At 40.7% G+C, this 21,672-nt stretch overlaps 1 protein-coding gene across 2 annotated transcripts; it reads left to right on the forward strand.

The window, feature by feature from the left end:
• Window positions 1–2,068: 2,068 nt before the first annotated feature.
• LOC110306924 (WD repeat-containing protein 20) lies at window positions 2,069–4,951 on the forward strand. 2 transcript variants are annotated; one of them, XM_021179086.2, is made up of 2 exons: window positions 2,069–4,008; window positions 4,728–4,951. In XM_021179086.2, the coding sequence occupies exon 1, from the start codon at window positions 2,285–2,287 to the stop codon at window positions 3,977–3,979; it is 1,695 nt and encodes a 564-aa protein (XP_021034745.1). In that variant the 5' UTR covers window positions 2,069–2,284; the 3' UTR covers window positions 3,980–4,008; window positions 4,728–4,951. The 2 variants fall into 2 exon arrangements, with proteins under 2 accessions (XP_021034745.1, XP_021034746.1); XM_021179087.2 differs by having other exon boundaries at window positions 2,069–3,364.
• The last annotated feature ends 16,721 nt before the right edge of the window (window positions 4,952–21,672 follow it).

The following is a 21,672-nucleotide window of genomic DNA, read 5'->3' on the forward strand; positions in this document are numbered from 1 at the left end:
TTTAATCCCAGCACTTGGGAGGCAGAGGCAGGCAGATTTCTGAGTTCAGGAGAAGGAAGTGCTAAGACTGTCTTGGTCATAGTAAAAATAAAGTTAGAAATTTATTTTTAACTAAGTCTTCACTCTCTGAAGACTCTGGGCTAATGAATTTCTAGAAGTATCGACTGTTTTTAGAATCTCTGAGTTAACTTAGATGAAATATTCACCTTTTAGACTTATAGTGATATGAAGCTGTCTTCTATTCTCTAACACGTGTTCTCACGCACACGCCCCCTTCCCCATTTGTCTTCTATTCCATTGCCAAGAGTATTCCTCTGAATGAGAAATCTGGTGTCATAATCTTCCTATGATCTCTGCTCAGGGTCTTTGTAAACATAATTCCTATTCACTTTTGAAGCCTTTATTTTGTCTTTTACAATTTTTGTAGCCTTTAGTTTTCAAGTGTTCATGTCCTTTCCTGCTCTAAGTTTCCTTTTTCTCATTTGTTAAGCTAATTATTTTCTCTCATCTAGAAAGACCAGAATTTACATTGAAATCTTTCAGACTGCATCATCATTATTATTATTCATTATTATTATTACTTTACTAGACAAACATGGCGCTTCTCCAAGAAGGGACCCTGATCAAATAAAGTTCCTGACAATCATTTTATGTAGACCTTTGCCATTATGGGTTTATATGCTTTGTTCTTACTATACATGCTTGGCAGAAGTCTTGCAGTCTGGCCTCAGTGGGAGAGAATGTGTCTAATCCTGCAGAGACTTGATATATCAGGATAGGGGGAAACTGGCAGAGGTGGAGGTGTCATCTCAGGGGTGAAGGGGATGGGGCAGAACTCTTTGAGGGGGACCAGGAGGGAGGACAAAATTTGGGGTGCAAATAAATCAATGATTTTTAAAAATAAATGCTTGGAAGAACATGGGAATTTTCTGATGAGTAGTACTTTATTTAATCATAAAGCAAAACAAAGCAAACAAACAAACAAACAAAACCCTAGCAGTTCTTAAAACAAAAAAAAAAAAAACATGTTTTCTTTTTTTTTAACTACTAAAGGCACCTAAAAACTTAAAGTTAAGCATGGATGAAAACCACAATTGTTTGAAGTGAACAGATACACGCATGTAAATTATTACAGGTAGGTTAAGGATGTTCAGAACAGAACATGACTTCAGGGTTTGTGTGTTCACAGCTCTGACGCAGGAGAATGCTCATTGAGGATGGTATGAGCACAAACCTCAGGGTGATGGACCATCACAGTATAGATGTGGTACCTTCAGGGCCCACCATGGTTCTTATCTCCACAGTAGCTACTGCCACCTCCACAGCAAGGCAGAATCTTTCAGCCCAATTTCCAATGCTCTAGGTTGCTCCTTGTTGTCTGACAGTCCTTTCTCTTTTTCCTGGAGAAGAGCAGATGGCAGACAGTCATTCAGGGAGTTGGTACTGCAGCTGTTCACCCAACCAGTTCATGGCTTATATTATTCACTTACGTACACCTCAGGAATAGAACAGGCAAAACATACAGGTAGAGTTGACTTTTAGAGGCCATGGCTAAAACCAAAGTGGATAGAAGTTTATTTAGATGTGAGTACACTCACTCTCTGGACAGGATTGGTCTAAATAATGACCCATGCGAAGCTGTACTACAAAACTAATGGTGGAGTCCCGCATGTGGTAGGGAATGGCCACTCCGCTTCTTTTTTCCAACCAACTCCAATACATTGTATTAGTGCTTCTGAGTGGGCAGCTGCCAAAGTCCCCGACTTAATGTGGACCAACAAATGTGCAAATAACACTGGCCTCAGTCTCCAACACATGCACACGGGCCACAATCACAGGATGTCCTCCCCGGTATTTCTGGTTTTAAATATACTTTAATTTTTTTTTTTTTTTTTTAGTATGCATGTTTGTCTGAATGTATGAAACACACCACACGTGTGCCCTAACGCCTACAGAGGCAGGGGAGGAAGTGGCAACCATTTCCTTGGAACTGAAGTTCCAGGCGGTTGTATGCTGTTCAGTGTAGGTGCTGGGAACCTAACTTGGGTCCTTTGCAAGAATAGCACGCACTCTTAATTGCTGAGACATCTCTTCAGCCCCATTTCTCCAAAATGTTTCTTAAAGCCCTTACCTACATTTACAGAAATCTACAAAAACCGTATCTGTACATCTGTTAACTAAAAATTATTAAGTGAGGTTAGTGTACTGAAAACCGTAGACACAGCCTGCGCGGTGGGCATGATCCGGGCACTTAGGGCAGGCAGGATGAACGCGGCTTCCCAAGATGGCGACGGAGGGAAGAGGAAAGGAGATGAACGAGATTAAGACCCATTTCACCACCCGAGAAGGTCTGTACAGGCTGCTGCCGCACTCGGAGTACAGTCGGCCCAACCGGGTGCCCTTCAACTCACAGGGATCCAACCCTGTCCGTGTCTCCTTCGTAAACCTCAACGACCAGACTGGCAATGGCAACCGCCTCTGCTTCAATGTGGGCAGGGAGCTCTACATCTATATCTACAAGGGGGTCCGCAAGGCTGCCGACCTGAGTAAACCAATAGATAAAAGGATATACAAAGGAACACAGCCCACTTGTCATGATTTCAACCACCTAACGGCCACAGCGGAGAGCGTCTCTCTCCTAGTGGGCTTTTCCGCAGGCCAAGTCCAGCTTATAGACCCAATCAAGAAAGAAACCAGCAAGCTCTTTAACGAGGAAAGACTAATAGACAAGTCACGCGTAACCTGTGTCAAATGGGTTCCTGGTTCGGAAAGCCTTTTCCTAGTAGCCCATTCAAGTGGGAACATGTACTCGTACAATGTGGAACATACTTATGGCACCACAGCCCCCCACTACCAGCTCCTGACGCAGGGAGAGAGCTTTGCCGTGCACAATTGTAAGAGCAAATCCACAAGGGACCTTAAGTGGACGGTGGGCGAGGGGGCCCTCAACGAGTTTGCTTTCTCTCCAGATGGCAAGTTCTTAGCGTGTGTGAGCCAGGATGGGTTTCTGCGTGTGTTCAACTTTGACTCAGCGGAACTGCACGGTACGATGAAAAGCTACTTTGGGGGCTTGCTTTGTCTGTGCTGGAGCCCAGATGGCAAGTACATTGTGACAGGTGGTGAGGACGACTTGGTGACAGTCTGGTCCTTTCTAGACTGCCGAGTAATAGCTAGAGGCCGTGGGCACAAATCCTGGGTCAGTGTTGTAGCATTTGATCCCTATACTACTAGTGTAGAAGAAAGTGACCCTATGGAGTTTAGTGGCAGTGACAAGAACTTCCAGGACCTTCTTCATTTTGGCAGAGATCGAGCGAACAGTACACAGTCTAGACTATCGAAACAGAACTCTACAGACAGCCGCCCTGTAAGTGTTACGTATCGGTTTGGTTCAGTGGGCCAGGATACACAACTGTGTTTATGGGACCTCACAGAAGACATCCTTTTCCCTCACCAGCCCCTCTCAAGAACAAGGACACATGCAAATGTTATGAATGCCACAAGTCCGCCTGCCGGAAGCAATGGGAGTGGTGTCACTACACCTGTGCCTCCTCCATTGCCACGGTCCAATAGCCTTCCACATTCAGCAGTCTCCAATGCTGGTAGCAAAAGCAGTGTCATAGACGGGGCCATTGCCTCTGGGGTCAGCAAGTTTGCAATTCTGTCGATACATGACCGGAAGGAGAGACACCACGAGAAAGACCGTAAACGAAATCATAGTACGGGACACATTTCCAGCAAGAGCAGTGATAAACTGAACCTAGTTACTAAAGCCAAAATGGACCCAGCTAAAACTTTGGGGACATCCCTGTGTCCTCGGATGGAAGATGTTCCCTTGTTAGAGCCACTGATCTGTAAAAAGATAGCTCATGAAAGACTGACAGTATTGGTTTTTCTTGAAGACTGTATAGTCACTGCTTGTCAGGAGGGATTTATTTGCACGTGGGCAAGGCCTGGTAAAGTTAGCAAGTTTCAACCCTGAATGCTGCACCAGATCGATAACTTGACGAGGTAGTGATTTTTATTTCTTTTGGAAGGGGTGGGACGTACAGTGAATGTGAATGATACTTCTTAATGTAAATCTAAATGCATCAGAGCCATAATTTTGGATACTGGATGCCATGTAATTTTGAATTATTTGATATTTCACCTTAGAGCATTTAAAAATATATATAATCAGACTAATTTCCAGCCAAGTCAGTCATCCTTCTTGGTATACAGAGTCCCAAAGTTAGCGTTCCTGTATCAGGCTATTTCAGTTCTAGGGAAATCATGACAGTGTGGAGAAATAATGACATTAAAATGTTAAAGTCAAAATTTATGCTTTAACTGGGATATTTTTTTGTGTAACCACTCAATGAGATTGTTGTATACCTGGTCAGTGTATGTCAGTACAGATGGGTATTATTATTCACAGTCTAACGTTTAATCTTAGATTATAAAATAGTTAGGAATTTATGAAATTTAACTTAGGAACAAAACGTTCATCAGGGTTGATTGATAGTACTTTTACATTGTCTGTCAATCCACAGAAAGAGAAGAGCCTTAATTTTTAAAAACCATTTTAGTCATTTTATGACAATGAAAATTGTTTAATAAACATCTTTTTTCAGAAACAAACAAACAAACAAACAAACAAACAAAAAACCACAGACACTAGAAAGGACTCCAGGTTTTGTTCATTAAGCCACCAGACTACTCCATTCACGCATACTCCTTGTTTTCCACAGATCAACTGTGAACCGGGATGACCGTCACAACAGGAGGACTTTGCTTTCCACAGAAGTGTTACTAGGTGCACTGGCTTCTCTTCTCAAGGCTTTCTAGTCCTTGACATCCTTTGATAATAACTCAGGTACAGGATGCTGTTCTTGGAGCCCTACATCTCCCTTGTATGTACAAATGGATCCTTCAGTGCCTCTTGTCTTCCTGCTCAGCCAGTACCAACTGTAGAATAAAGGAGTTTTTATCCATCTTATTGATGACTTCTTTGTTTCTGATACTCACTTAAAAAGAGAAGATATAATAGCATTGATACATGTAAAGTTAGTTAAATTTAAACATAAATTATCCCCCCCCCCCAGAAATAGCATTTCGTTTCAATGTTATGAAAATAAAAGTGTCAGCACACTAGAAGCTCTGCTTTCAGTTTAAAAAGTGAAAAATGAGGCATCATTTTTAAAAATGAGGTTATTTTTAGTAGATAAACTGCTACATTGTAGAAATTCTTTACAAGATTGGAGACTGTCCAATTCAAATGAAGTGATGTTCAGCCTGTTTAATTAAAAAGTGGTTGTGTCATCTGGCTGGCGGATGGCTAGGAGCTTTGTGAGCATGGCACTGGTGCTCACTCAGAAGGGAACGGAAGAAGAAACCACTCATCCAGTAAGCTTTGTCTTGTTATCAACCTCCTCAGAATTTGCTCTCAGCATGATGCAAAATTATTTAAAAAAAAAAAAAAGAATAGCTAGTAATAGGAGAGGATTAAGGGCAAGCCACCTAAAATATGGTGGAAACTGAAGGCATTTCTAATTGACACTGTCGTAATTGTGCCATTAAGGGCTTAATTCCAACTGTATCTCATGTGAGTTTGTTTATTTTTGTGTGGATAATTTGGGGTATGATTGCTGTTATAGCAGGCACTTTGTTGTCTCTTTTTTTCCCCTCTCCACTTATTCATTCATTCATTCATTTTTACATCCCAGTTGCTGCTCCACTCACAGTCCCCCCCATCATAGACTCTCTCCCCCATACCCCCTCCCCTTCTCCGCTGTGGGAGAGGATTTGCCTAATCCTGAGGAGACTGTTCTTTCTTAACTTACTGCTGTTTCAGAGCAGCTTGTTCCTATAGGACCTATCATACCTCCATACACATGTAGGGTCACATCATGGGAACTACCTATAATATATATAGTATAGATGATGATATATATAGCATATATACTATATATTGTGTTATATATTTGTCTTAGTAAGGGTTTCTATTCCTGCACAAACATCATGACCAAGAAGCAAGTTGGGGAGGAAAGGGTTTATTCAGCTTACATTTCTGCATTGCTGTTCATCACTGAAAGAAGTCAGGACTGGAACTCAAGCAGGTCAGGAAGCAGGAGCTGATGCAGAGGCCATGGAGGGATGTTCTTTACTGGCTTGCTTCCCCTGGCTTGCTCAGCCTGCTCTCTTATAGAACCAAGATTACCAGCCCAGAGATGGTCCCACCCACAAGGGGCCTTTACCCCTTGATCACTAATTGAGAAAATGCCTTACAGCGGGATCTCATGGAGGCATTTCCTCAACTGAAGCTCCTTTTTCTGTGATAACTCCAGCTGTGTCAGGTTGACACAAAACTAGCCAGTACAATATTGTACATAACATACATTATAGGATATAATACTTAGACATATATGTGTATATATGTATAAATATATAGAATATATAAATAAATAATAAAAATATACATATACGTATATAAATGTATCACATATATTTATATATTATATATCCTATAATTATATAGTCTTATATGTGTGTATGCTATATGTGCCCATAATGTATGCCATATATTATATATGATATATTATATACTATACAATATAATTAATATAATAATGTATAACATATTAATATAATGATATAATTAATTATATAATTACATATTTATATATGTATTTATATGTAACATATAACTAATTATAATTAATACAACATTGTATATAATATTGTAACATGAATATATGCTATATATACCATGTATATAGATAATGTATTTTACACACACACACACACACACACACACACACACACACACACACATACACACATATATGCTGGGCTACCTGTTTTCCTTGCTGCTGGAGTGCCTAGAGTGCTGCCAGCATGCCACTCAGAGAGGCAGAATGCAGTCTGTCATAAGGATCCTTTGTCCTTTGTGTGTGTTTTCCTAGGTGGGAAACTGTGGAGTTCAGGACAACTGCTGTGGTTTCCAATCTCCTGGGTACTCAGGTGCTGCTGGCATATTGCTGGGAGTTGGGAACATTGTCCCCAGTCCACGCTTCCCCTCACGGTGTCCATGGGCCACAGAAGAAGGGGAAGGCAAAGCTCCAAACAGGGACAGAACCTGATTTGGTTCCAAATGAGTGCTATGAGTGTGGAGGGGCTGGAAGAGAGGAGACCTCCTCTGGACAACTTATGGTGTGGCTCTGTGAAGGCCTCCCCCGCACAGGGATTCTTGATGAAGGAATGGTTCTTGATTATTCACAGTCCTTTATTTGATGGCAGATATGAATGCATACACCTTAGTTACTTAGGGTGAACCCAGGACTAAATACCTTTTGTAGGAAGGAATGCCCAAGAAGGGAAGCTCATTGGCTGAACTTTGGGAGACTATCTAGATACTTCATTAGCATGGAGAACTCCAAGTTTTACACTTTTGTTTTTTGTTTTGTTTTGTTTTTTGTTTTTTTGTTTTGCGGCCTTTTTCAAGACAAGGTTTCTCTGTGTAGCCCCTGGCTGTCCTGAAACTCATTTTGTAGACCAGGCTGGCCTCAAACTCAAGAGTTTGTCTTTATCAAATTCCTCCCCTTAGTGATCAAGCCTGCTCAGTCAGTCAACAGGTTCTCCAGAGCCAGAGTGAGGATTAAAAAAAGACAGACAACATTGTAGCATGACCCCAGTTTGCCTTCTGAGACTGAAGGCAAATTTTTATTTTCTAATCCACTTTTTATACAATTTTAATTACATGCAAGTATTTTGGGCAAGCAGTACAATAAGGAACTAAGAAAGCAGCAAATGAAGTCTCGAGATTACTCCCATGACAGTTTAAAAGGGCTTGTCATAATGACCGAAATACTTGAGCCCACTTCCTCGTCCAAGCCTAAAATCTTGCCTGAAGCCTAGTTCTCCTGTTCCATCCTAAGACTAAAATTCCTGCCTTACCCTACTTCTCTATTACAGCCTAAAGTTAGATTCTTGCCAAAACTTACTTATTATGCCCAAATGTCAGACTCCTGCCTGAAGCCCATTCCCTTGTCCTTGGCTAATGTCAGACTCCTGCCAAGTGGTACCTCAAAAGGCTTTCCACACCTTAGGGCTCAGAGAACACACACACACACACACACACAAATACAGACACACAGACACACAACTGTGTCACCCCAGGAAGAGGAGGTGAAAAGAGTGTAAGAGTCTGATGGTGTGGAGGACATCAAGAAAATAAGGCCTTCTAAATCAGTGTGAACAAAGCACGCTTGAACTCATGGAGACTTAGGACCTGCACGGATCTGCACCAGGTCTTTTGTGCACATGCCTCTGTGTGTGTGTTCTCTGAGTCCTAAGGGAAGGAATGTGATGAAGACAAACTCTCTGAGTTTGAGGCCAGTCTAGTATACAACGTGAGTTACAGGGCAGCCAGGGGATACACAGAGAAACCTTGTCTTGAAAAAGGCTAAACCAAACCAAGCAACAACAACAACAACAACAACAACAACAACAACACACACACACACACACACACACACACACGTACTCACAGCTTCCAATTTAGTGTTTTTATGGGTTCTTGAGTGTGCAAATGAGAGGGTCTCTGATTCTTTTGCCTTGTCTTGGACTCTTTTCCATCTGTTGGTTTGCCTTCTCCAACTTTGATGTGATAGTTTTTGTTTTATCTTATATATTTTTATTATATTTTATTACTATTCCATAGACATCTGTTTTCTAATGAGAGCCATAAAGGGAGTGGATCCAAATTGGAGGGGAGGTGGAGATATTGGGAGGAGTAGAGGGAGGAAACTGTAACCAGGATATATTATGAAAGAAAATAATCTATTTTTAAAAATGAAAAAAAATTGCCAGGCAGTGGTGGCACACGCCTTTAATCCCAGCACTCGGGAGGCAGAGGCAGGTGGATTTCTGAGTTCGAGGCAAGCCTGGTCTACAGAGTCAGTTCCAGGGCAGCCAGGTTTTTTTGAGAAACCCTGTCTTATAAAACAAACAAACAAATGAACGAACAAACAAACAAACAAACAAAATGGAGTTCATGAAGTTCTCAGGAGAGATTCTTTTTATTGTAACAGGTATTTTTTTTTAAGTACTTGAATGGCTTTATATGCTTTATGATGTATAGATTAGGTCTGTTTTGATATGCTTTTACTTTGAACTTGTTACACACACATAATATATATGTATTGAATTCAGGTTGTGAAAGACTCACAACATGAGGACTCCCCTACGTTCTGACTCAGGAGAGGCGACACCCCAAATCACTCACAAGAAACGGGCTTGAAGCAAACTGCAAGAGGACTTTTATTCCAGGCGCACTCTGGGACCCACAGTCGTACACCATGCAGGCGTAGAGGATCCTGGGCCCTGAGTAGCTGGGACAGGGGTTATTTAAAGGAAGAAACCACAACTCAAGGGGGTGGGGAGGGCGTTGTTGGAAAATACCAAAAATACAAGTTAAGAGTCATAAGGGAGTCTGAGTAGTTTCTTTTTTTTTGAATTTTTTTTTAATTTTTTTTTAATTTTTTTTAAATTTTTAATATTTTTATTACATATTTTCCTCAATTACATTTCCAATGCTATCCCAAAAGTCCCCCATAGCGCCCCCCACTTCCCTACCTACCCATTCCCATTCTTTTGGCCCTGGCATTCCCCTATATTGGGGCATATAAAGTTTGCAAGTCCAATGGGCCTCTCTTTCCAATGATGGCCGACTAGGTCATCTTTCGATACATATGTAGCTAGAGACAAGAGCTCCGGGGTTCTGGTTAGTACATCATATTGTTCCAACAATAGGGTTGCAGATCCCTTTAGCTCCTTGGGTACTTTCTCTAGCTTCTCCATTGGGAGCCCTGTGATACATCCAATAGCTGACTGTGAACATCCACTCCTGTGTTTGCTAGGCCCCGGCATCGTCTCACAAGAGACAGCTATATTTGGGTCCTTTCAGCAAAATCTTGCTAGTGTATGCAATGGTGTCAGCGTTTAGAAGCTGATTATGGGATGGATCCCTGGATACGGCAGTCTCTAAATGGTCCATCCTTTCATCACAGCTACGAACTTTGTCTCTGTAACTCCTTCCCTGGGTGTTTTGTTCCCAATTCTAAGAAGGGGCACAGTGTCCACACTTTGGTCTTCATTCTTCTTGAGTTTCATGCGTTTAGCAAATTGTATCTTATATCTTGGGTATCCTAAGTTTTGGGCTAATATCCACTTATCAGTGAATACATATTGTGTGAGTTCTTTTGTGATTGTGTTACTTCACTCAAGATGATGCCCTCCAGGTCCATCCATTTGGCTAGGAATTTCATAAATTCATTCTTTTTAATAGCTGAGTAGTACTCTATTGTGTAAATGTACCATATTTTCTGTATCCATTCCTCTGTTGAGGGACATCTGGGTTCTTTCCAGCTTCTGGCTATTATAAATAGGGCTGCTATGAACATAGTGGAGCATGTGTCCTTTTTATCGGTTGGAACATCTTCTGGATATATGCCCAGGAGAGGTATTGCTGGATCCTCCGGTAGTACTATGTCCAATTTTTTGAGGAACCGCCAGACTGATTTCCAGAGTGGTTGTACAAGCTTGCAATCCCACCAAAAATGGAGGAGTGTTCCTCTTTCTCCACATCCTCGCCAGCATCTGCTGTCACCTGAATTTTTGATCTTAGCCATTCTGACTGGTGTGAGGTGGAATCTCAGGGTTGTTTTGATTTGCATTTCCTGATGATTAAGGATGTTGAACATTTTTTCTGGTGCTTCTCTGCCATTCGGTATTCCTCAGGTGAGAATTCTTTGTTCAGTTCTGAGCCCCATTTTTTAATGGGGTTATTTGACTTTCTGGAGTCCACCTTCTTGAGTTCTTTATATATATTGGATATTAGTCCCTTATCTGATTTAGGATAGGTGAAGATCCTTTCCCAATCTGTTGGTGTTTTTTTTTGTCTTATTGATGGTGTCTTTAGCCTTGCAGAAGCTTTGCAGTTTCATGAGGTCCCACTTGTCAAACTCGATCTTACAGCACAAGCCATTACTGTTCTATTCAGGAATTTTTCCCCTGTGCCCATATCTTCAAGGCTTTTCCCCACTTTCTCCTCTATAAGTTTCAGTGTCTCTGGTTTTATGTGAAGTTCCTTGATCCACTTAGACTTGACCTTAGTACAAGGAGATAGGAATGGATCGATTCGCATTCTTCTACATGTTAACAACCAGTTGTGCCAGCACCATTTGTTGAAAATGCTGTCTTTCTTCCACTGGATGTTTTTAGCTCCCTTGTCGAAGATCAAGTGACCGTAGGTGTGTGGGTTCATTTCTGGGTCTTCAATTCTATTCCATTGGTCTATTTGTCTGTCACTATACCAGTACCATGCAGTTTTTATCACAATTGCTCTGTAGTAAAGCTTTAGGTCCGGCATGGTGATTCCACCAGAGGTTCTTTTATCCTTGAGAAGAGTTTTTGCTATCCTAGGTTTTTTGTTATTCCAGATGAATTTGCAGATTGCACTTTCTAATTCGTTGAAGAATTGAGTTGGAATTTTGATGGGGATTGCATTGAATCTGTAGATTGCTTTTGGCAAGATAGCCATTTTTACAATGTTGATCCTGCCAATCCATGAGCATGGGAGATCTTTCCATCTTCTGAGATCTTCTATAATTTCTTTCTTCAGAGACTTGAAGTTTTTATTATACAGATCTTTCACTTCCTTAGTTAGAGTCACGCCAAGATATTTTATATTATTTGTGACTATTGAGAAGGGTGTTGTTTCCCTAATTTCTTTCTCAGCCTGTTTATTCTTTGTGTAGAGAAAGGCCATTGATTTGTTTGAGTTAATTTTATATCCAGCTACTTCACCGAAGCTTTTTATCAGGCTTAGGAGTTCTCTGGTGGAATTTTTAGGGTCACTTAGATATACTATCATATCATCTGCAAAAAATGATATTTTGACTTCATCTTTTCCAATTTGTATCCCTTTGATCTCCTTTTGTTGTCGAATTGCTCTGGCTAGGACTTCAAGTACAATGTTGAATAGGTATGGAGAAAGTGGACAGCCTTGTCTAGTCCCTGATTTTAGAGGGATTGCTTCAAGCTTCTCACCATTTACTTTGATGTTGGCTACTGGTTTGCTGTAGATTGCTTTTATCATGTTTAGGTATGGGCCTTGAATTCCTGATCTTTCCAAGACTTTTATCATGAATGGGTGTTGGATATTGTCAAATGCTTTTTCCGCATCTAACGAGATGACCATGTGGTTTTTGTCTTTGAGTTTGTTTATATACTGGATTACGTTGATGGATTTCCGTATATTGAACCATCCCTGCATCCCTGGGATGAAACCTACTTGGTCAGGATGGATGATTGTTTTGAAGTGTTCTTGGATTCGGTTAGCAAGAACTTTATTTATTTATTTTTTTTTTAATATTTTTATTACATATTTTCCTCAATTACGTTTCCAATGCTATCCCAAAAGTCCCCCATAGCGCCCCCCCACTTCCCTATCCACCCATTCCCATTCTTTTGGCCCTGGCATTCCCCTATATTGGGGCATATAAAGTTTGCAAGTCCAATGGGCCTCTCTTTCCATTGATGGCTGACTAGGCCATCTTTCGATACATATGCAGCTAGAGACAAGAGCTCCGGGGTTCTAGTTAGTACATCATGTTGTTCCAACAATAGGGTTGCAGATCCCTTTAGCTCCTTGGGTACTTACTCTAGCTTCTCCATTGGGAGCCCTGTGATACATCCAATAGCTGACTGTGAACATCCACTCCTGTGTTTGCTAGGCCCCAGCATCGTCTCACAAGAGACAGCTATATTTGGGTCCTTTCAGCAAAATCTTGCTAGTGTATGCAATGGTGTCAGCGTTTAGAAGTTTTTTATGGGATGGATCCCTGGATACGGCAGTCTCTAAATGGTCCATCCTTTCATCACAGCTACGAACTTTGTCTCTGTAACTCCTTCCCTGGGTGTTTTGTTCCCAATTCTGAGAAGGTGCACAGTGTCCACACTTTGGTCTTCATTCTTCTTGAGTTTCATGCGTTTAGCAAATTGTATCTTAAATCTTGGGTATCCTAAGTTTTGGGCTAATATCCACTTATCAGTGAATACATATTGTGTGAGTTCTTTTGTGATTGTGTTACTTCACTCAAGATGATGCCCTCCAGGTCCATCCATTTGGCTAGGAATTTCATAAATTCATTCTTTTTAATAGCTGAGTAGTACTCCATTGTGTAAATGTACCATAATTTCTGTATCCATTCCTCTGTTGAGGGACATCTGGGTTCTTTCCAGCTTCTGGCTATTATAAATAGGGCTGCTATGAACATAGTGGAACATGTGTCCTTTTTACCGGTTGGGACATCTTCTGGATATATGCCCAGGAGAGGTATTGCTGGATCCTCCGGTAGTACTATGTCCAATTTTCTGAGGAACCGCCAGACTGATTTCCAGAGTGGTTGTACAAGCTTGCAATCCCACCAACAATGGAGGAGTGTTCCTCTTTCTCCACATCCTCGCCAGCATCTGCTGTCACCTGAATTTTTGATCTTAGCCATTCTGACTGGTGTGAGGTGGAATCTCAGGGTTGTTTTGATTTGCATTTCCCTGATGATTAAGGATGTTGAACATTTTTTCAGGTGCTTCTCTGCCATTCGGTATTCCTCAGGTGAGAATTCTTTGTTCAGTTCTGAGCCCCATTTTTTAATGGGGTTATTTGACTTTCTGGAGTCCACCTTCTTGAGTTCTTTATATATATTGGATATTAGTCCCTTATCTGATTTAGGATAGGTGAAGATCCTTTCCCAATCTGTTGGTGGTTTTTTTGTCTTATTGATGGTGTCTTTAGCCTTGCAGAAGCTTTGTAGTTTCATGAGGTCCCACTTGTCAATTCTCGATCTTACAGCACAAGCCATTACTGTTCTATTCAGGAATTTTTCCCCTGTGCCCATATCTTCAAGGCTTTTCCCCACTTTCTCCTCTATAAGTTTCAGTGTCTCTGGTTTTATGTGAAGTTCCTTGATCCACTTAGACTTGACCTTAGTACAAGGAGATAGGAATGGATCGATTCGCATTCTTCTACATGTTAAAAACCAGTTGTGCCAGCACCATTTGTTGAAAATGCTGTCTTTCTTCCACTGGATGTTTTTAGCTCCCTTGTCGAAGATCAAGTGACCATAGGTGTGTGGGTTCATTTCTGGGTCTTCAATTCTATTCCATTGGTCTATTTGTCTGTCACTATACCAGTACCATAGCAAGAACTTTATTGAGGATTTTTGCATCAATATTCATAAGGGATATTGGTCTGAAGTTTTCTATCTTTGTTGGGTCTTTTTGTGGTTTAGGTATCAGAGTAACTGTGGCTTCATAGAATGAGTTGGGTAGAGTACCTTCTGTTTCTATTTTGTGGAATAGTTTGTGAAGAACTGGGATTAGATCTTCTTTGAAGGTCTGATAGAACTCTGCACTAAACCCATCTGGTCCTGGGCTTTTTTTAGTTGGGAGACTATTAATGACTGCTTCTATTTCTTTGGGGGATATAGGGCTGTTTAGATCATTAACCTGATCTTGATTCAACTTAGGTACCTGGTATCTGTCTAGGAACTTCTCCATTTCATCCAGGTTCTCCAGTTTTGTTGAGTATAGCCTTTGGTAGAAGGATCTGATGGTGTTTTGGATGTCTTCAGGATCTGTTGTTATGTCTCCTTTTTCATTTCTGATTTTGTTAATTAGGATGCTTTCCCTGTGCCCTCTAGTGAGTCTGGCTAAGGGTTTATCTATCTTGCTGATTTTCTCAAAGAACCAGCTCCTTGATTGGTTGATTCTTTGAATAGTTTTTCTTGTTTCCACTTGGTTGATTTCGCCCCTGAGTTTGATTATTTCCTGCCGTCTACTCCTCTTGGGTGAATTTGCTTCCTTTTGTTCTAGTGCTTTTAGGTATGTTGTCAAGCTGCTTCTGTGTGCTCTCTCTAGTTTCCTTTTGGAGGCACTCAGAGCTATGAGTTTTCCTCTTAGAAATGCTTTCATTGCGTCCCATAAGTTTGGGTATGTTGTGGCTTCATTTTCATTGAACTCTAAAAAGTCCTTAATTTCTTTCTTTATTCCTTCCTTGACCAAGTTATCATTGAGAAGAGTGTTGTTCAGTTTCCACGTGAAGGTTGGCTTTCTATTATTTTTTTGTTATTGAAGATCAGCCTTAGTCCATGGTGATCTGATAGGATGCATGGGACAATTTCAATATTTTTGTATCTGTTGAGGCCTGTTTTGTGACCAATTATGTGGTCAATTTTGGAGAAAGTACCATGAGGTGTTGAGAAGAAGGTATATCCTTTTGTTTTAGGATAGAATGTTCTGTAGATATCTGTTAAGTCCATTTGTTTCATAACTTCTGTTAGTTTCACTGTGTCCCTGTTTAGTTTCTGTTTCCACGATCTGTCCATTGGTGAAAGTGGTGTTTTGAAGTCTCCCACTATTATTGTATGAGGTGCAATGTGTGCTTTGAGATTTACTAAAGTTTCTTTAATGAATGTGGCTGCCTTTGTATTTGGAGCATAGATATTCAGGATTATAGTTCCTCTTGGAGGATTTTACCTTTGATGAGTATGAAGTGTCCCTCCCTGTCTTTTTTAATGACTTTGGGTTGGAAGTCAATCTTATCAGATATTAGAATGTCTACTCCAGCTTGTTTCTTCATACCATTTGCTTGGAAAATTGTTTTCCAGCCTTTCATTCTGAGGTAGTGTCTATCTTTTTCTCTGAGATGAGTTTCCTGTAAGCAGCAAAATGTTGGGTCTTGTTTGTGTAGCCAGTTTGTTAGTCTATGTCTTTTTATCGGGGAGTTGAGTCCATTGATATTAAGAGACATTAAGGAAAATTAATTGTTGTTTCCTGTTATTTTTGTTGTTAAAGTTGGCATTCTGTTCTTGTGGCTGTCTTCTTTTAGGTTTGTTGAGGGATTACCTTCTTGTTGTTTCTAGGGCGTGGTTCCTGTCCTTGTATTGGTTTTTTTCTCTTTTTATCCTTTGAAGGGCTGGATTCGTGGAGAGATAATGTGTGAATTTGGTTTTGTCGTTGAATACTTTGGTTTCTCCATCTATGTTAATTGAGAGTTTGGCTGGGTATAGTAGCCTGGGCTGGAATTTGTGTTCTTTTAGTGTCTGTATAACATCCGTCCAGGATCTTCTGGCTTTCATAGTCTCTGGTGAAAAATCTGGTGTAATTCTGATAGGCTTGCCTTTATATGCTACTTGGCCTTTTTCTCTTACTGCTTTTAGTATTCTATCTTTATTTAGAGCATTTGTTGTTCTGATTATTATGTGTCGGGAGGTATTTCTTTTCTGGTCCAGTCTATTTGGAGTTTTGTAGGCTTCTTGTATGTTCATGGGCATCTCTTTCTTTAGATTTGGGAAGTTTTCTTCTATAATTTTGTTGAAGATGTTTGCTGGTCCTTTGAGTTGAAAATCTTCATTCTCATCCACTCCTATTATCTGTAGGTTTGGTCTTATCATTGTGTCCTGTATTTCTTGGATGTTTTGAGTTAGGATCTTTTTGCATTTTACATTTTCCTTGATTGTTGTGCCGATGTTCTCTATGGAATCTTCTGCACCTGAGATTCTCTCTTCCATCTCTTGTATTCTGTTGCTGATGCTGGTATCTATGGCTCCAGATTTCTTTCCTAGGGTTTCTATCTCCAGTGTTGCCTCATTTTGGGTTTTCTTTATTGTGTCTACTTCCCTTTTTAGGTCTAGTATGGTTTTGTTCATTTCCATCATCTGTTTGGATGTGTTTTCTTGTTTTTCATTAAGGACTTCTACGTGTTTGATTAGGTTATCCTGTTTTTCTTTAAGGATTTGTAACTCTTTAGCAGTGTTCTCCTGCAATTCTTTAAGGGATTTTTGTGCTTCCTCTTTATTGTCTTCTACCTGTTTACCAGTGTTCCTTTGTATTTCTTTAAGTGTGTTATTAAAGTCCTTCTTGAAGTCCTCTACCATCATCAGGAGATATGCTTTTAGATCCGTGTCTAGCTTTTCCGGTGTGTTGGGGTGCCCTGGATTGGGCGAAGTGGGAGTGCTGGGTTCTGATGATGGTGAGTGGTCTTGGTTTCTGTTAGTAAGATTATTACGTTTACCTTTCGCCATCTGGTAATCTCTGGGGTTAGTTGTTGTCATTGTCACTGTTTAAAGATTGGAGCAGAAGCTGTGTTCCACTCACCAGCTGTCTCAAAATCCTGTGGCGGGGGTCGTGGGTAGCTGGCAGTACCCTGGTGCTGGTCCAGCCGGAAGAGGCCTGTGGTCCTACTCAGGCCGGTTTTCTGCTTCCCTAACTAATGCAGCCTCAGGTCCTGCGCGCAATTGGATTGGAGCAGAAGCTATGTTCCACTCTCCAGAAGTCTTAAGATCCTGTGGTGGGTGTTGTGGGTAGCTGGCGAGTGTCAGCCGACCCTGCGCTCTAGCTACCTCGGTGCTTTTCTGACCGGAAGAGGCTTGTGGCCCTATGTAGGCCGGATTTCTCCCTCCCCAACCAAAGCAGTCTCAGATCCTGTGTGATTGGACTGGAGCAGAAGCTGTGTTCCACTCACCAGCAGTCTCAAAATCCTGTGGCGGGGGGGGGGGGGGGGGGGTCGTGTGTAGCTGGCGGGTGTCCGGGTGTCCGCCAACCCTGCGCTCCAGCTACCCCAGTGCTGATCCGGCCGGATGAGGCCTGTGTCCCTACTCAGGCCGGTTTCTGCTTCCCTAACTAATGCAGTCTCAGGTCCCGCGCGCAATTGGATTGGAGCAGAAGCTGTGTTCCACTCACCAGAAGTCTTAAGATCCTGTGGCAGGTGTTGTGGGTAGCTGGCGAGTGTCAGCCGACCCTGCGCCCTCGCTACACCGATGCTTTTCTGCCTGAGTAGTTTCTATAAGTCTCTAACAATAGCACATTTGCATAGCGGGTTCCAGGAGGGGTCAGGGTGGGTCAGGGTGACTTTCTTTGAGTGAGCACTCCCAGAACCCAGGAAGTAGGTGAGGAGAGGAAAGTTGCTATCTGTTTTATGATTAGCATACCTTGGGGCATTGAATCACAAAGGTCATTTTCTCCAGCCTGGGCCTAAAGGCCTAGTTTTTGTTTTTATGTTACACTTTTTTCAGTTGTCAGGCTTGCATGGCAAATGCTTTCACCCATTCAACCATCTCACAAAGTCCCTCATTTGGTATCCTTTTTGTCATTGTTGTTGTTCAATAACATTGATACATGGCTGCCTATTCTTCATCAAGTCCAAGCATAAAAGAACGATTTTTACCTAGGTCTTTGAATAAATATTTTGAATGCTTTTCTCTTGTTAATATTACAATTAGTTACTTTTCTGACCATGGCAAGTTATAGAAGAAAGAGCTTATTTGGGCTATGGTTCCAAAAATTAGGGTCAACAACGGGCAGGAGAGCAGGCAAGTGTCAGATATGATGGCTGAACCTGGAAACTAAGAGTAGAGAGCTCACATCTGGAATTGCAAGCAGGAAGCAGAGAGGACAAGCTGAGACCTGTACAAGGCTTTTGAACACCTCCCTCCAGTCCCATACTGCCTCCAGCTAGGCCATACCTCGTAAACTAACTCAGATTGTACTACCAAGCAAAGACTCAGTTGTCAAAGATCGGAGGCTCTGAGAGACACTCTCATTCAGACCACAAAAATATTTTGTTGTTGTAATGGAGATACCAAGCTCGGACTTTGAGATAGATACGGAAAAGGTCTTATACCTTTTGATCTAACTCTAACATAAAAATTGGCTGTTTATTTATTTTTTTAAAAATGATTTGCTGTTCCAGGAAATTGCAGATTAAAAAAAAAAAAGCAAGTAATTTTTCTGCAAGTTATTTGGTCTCTTTAAAAAGTATACACGGTAGTAATTGTATAATTAAGGAATTTAATGCAGGTGAATTGTAAACTAATTTAGCTATGAACATCAACATCTTGAACTGCAACTATGGGAAATGCTTTTTAAATTAAGCACTTTTTTTTTTTTTTAGTGCCAACTGCCTTGCCAATTCATTATTCTTTACTCTTTTCATTTTTTTTTAATCTTTAAAAGCTGACTGCATGCTGGGATGCCATAAGATTTCTTTTTTAATCAGTCTATAATGATAAGGGTCACATTTCAATATCTGCAGTCTAAAAGCAATGTACCTCAGGAGCTTGGCTTTAATGGTTTACCAGCATAGCATGGGGTAATGGTTAATGTTTTCGTTTTAAGTAAAGGATTGGAATTAACTTTTTAAAAAAGTGCTAGGCTCCTGATAATGAATATCTACTAACTGATGAGGTGAGGGAGGGTGGGTTTTTTGTGATTAACAGTGAAAGAAGATGCCAGCTCAACCTAGCTTCTGTGGTGATTAACATGTGGCAGTGGGCAGTGATGGGTAGTGAGCACCAATACTGTGGGAGGTATCACGTTCTCAGCATAACAGCCCAGAAACTACTGTGCCCCCCCCAGTGGACGGGATGCGTTAAAATGAGTAGAGCAACGGAGCAAAGGCTGCTGGGTAACACTCTCACTCCAGGTGTTGTAAGGAACAGCTTGAGTCAACAGTATGAAGGGACAAGACAACAGGATAAATAACCTAGGAAGGATGAAGGCCTTGATGTGCACAAGTTTTTTGTTTTTGTTTTGTGTGTGTGTGTGTGTTTTATTTATTTTTTAATATCCTTGATAGATGCCAGATTTCATTTCGCTAGGAGAGTTCTTAGCAATAGGAGTTTGTAGAGTCCAGTCTTTTCCTCTAAGCCATAGTGACTGATGTTCTAATAAGGGAAGGCTGGTAAATCCCCCCTCTCCCCTCCCCACACACTTTACATTCATTTACTTCATGGGAAAGGTTAGGCCTACAAAGAACCAGCTTCTGACGCTATATCACACACAAGAAATTCTGGAAGTTTTTCCTTTCTTTTAAGATATAATTAATATATTTTGAGAAATAATTCTAGAAATAAGATGGGGGAAAGGAATAAAAAAGACAGCTCTAAGAATTTTAAAATGTAAATGTTTATAAGCACAGATACTTTTAAAGGCAACATTAAATTACTCCACGCAATGGTTATCATTGTCTGAAATGAGCTGGGAGCTTGAGTATCAAGAGCCAGGAAAAGCTCTTAAGAGGTAATGGCTTTGGGGAGCAGGGCGGAGGTGTCAACAGTAACTTAACTGATGGCTTACATGAAAGGTAAATGGACTAGCTAGTCCATGGTTGAAAGGATGGTGTATGATGTAACCAGGTTCTGAGCAGGCACTTGAAGGCTGAGCGTCTCCACTGATCTGTGTCTCAGAGTTTCAGCTTGTTTTTGTCAACAATGCGTTTAGCAAGATTCTGTTGAAAAAAAAAAGTCACCAAGCCAACAGTTAATAATAAAAAACAGAATTGTTAATATTTAAAAAAAAATTGGACAAAATTTTCAGAAATTGCATTTATCTGGAGATAAAAAGCTATACCATTTTCTTGGTATTTAATAATAACAGTCTTTACATATATATATTCTGTGAACTGCAAAGACTAAACACCATAAAGCTCAAAATGTTCCAAACAGTAAATGGATTAAAATTAATTAATTTTACTTTTAAAATTAAGTAATTAGTCATAATGAAAACTAATTAACTAATTTTAATTTAAAATTAATTAATTCATCACAGGCAATTTTAAAAAGAAAAACTGCAAATGGCCAAAAAATATGATTTTTAATGTTCAAAATATTTTGCTATCAGAGACATCCACGTTAATACTGTTTCAAAAGTCCCCTTCATCCCAGCCAGAGCAGCCATTATCAACCCTCTAAACTCCAAATCAAATGGCCACAAATGGTGGTGAGGAGGAAGGGAAAGAGAAAGCCCGTCTAGTGCTGCGGGAAAGTCCAAGTAGGGAGATATGTGCGCCACTACTCCATCCTTAGGGTTCTAGTGCCATGCTGGCCAACTGATGTGGTCATCAATGTCATATCTCAGTGCCTCACTTCTTGGGAAGTCTGCATGGTGCCTTCTGGCACCTTGAAAGCTAGCTGTCAGGGACAGTATATTTGATTCAGTTCTACCTCAAGGATCCCTGAGCCCTGTTAATGAGATGCGTGGTGTCTTCCACCATAGTGACTTGTCTCTTACTTCTTAGGGGCAACCAAAGGCAAAAGTAAAAAGTTCCATGTTTTAGGAGTCTCTTGGACAGCCCTGACTACCAGGTCAAAGGAGGACTTCTCAAGTGTGTATTGGGGTTTAGTTTGTAATCCTACTTGAAAGGAAGAATGAAACACACTTTCATATTGTTCATAAACATGAAAAAATATTCCTGTACTTAGGAATCAATTCTATGGCCTCACTGGGGAAATTTTTTTTGAAATTGACTCAGTAAATAATATTTTGTGCATATTTATGAATACCAGAAAGGAAAAACAACAGCTCTAGCACATACCAAAAGGTTCAAGACTCTCTGTAATACATAGAAAAGCAATTCATCTCTGGCATTCTGTGCCTTTGGTTGAAGATTCCAAGTAACAAGTAAAAGAATTTAGAAGCCAATTGGCTTAACTTCAGGCAAATCAATAGTAGTTTCTAAACTAGAGGGAGAAAAATTAGATGACCAGAGCTCATTTGGGCAAACAGTACTCAAGGACCCAAAGAGGAATTACATGGCCTAGAGGAATCTCTCAGCCTTTGGCGACTTGACGTCAA

This window comes from Mus caroli, unplaced genomic scaffold (genome assembly GCF_978045245.1).
Source record: "Mus caroli unplaced genomic scaffold, Mus_caroli_1 scaffold_14, whole genome shotgun sequence".
Classification (NCBI taxonomy): Eukaryota; Metazoa; Chordata; class Mammalia; order Rodentia; family Muridae; genus Mus; species Mus caroli.

Excerpts from the sequence above, each read along its gene's own strand:
- LOC110306924 (XM_021179086.2), top strand. The coding sequence starts at position 2,285 with ATGGCGACGGAGGGAAGAGGAAAGGAGATGAACGAGATTAAGACCCAT.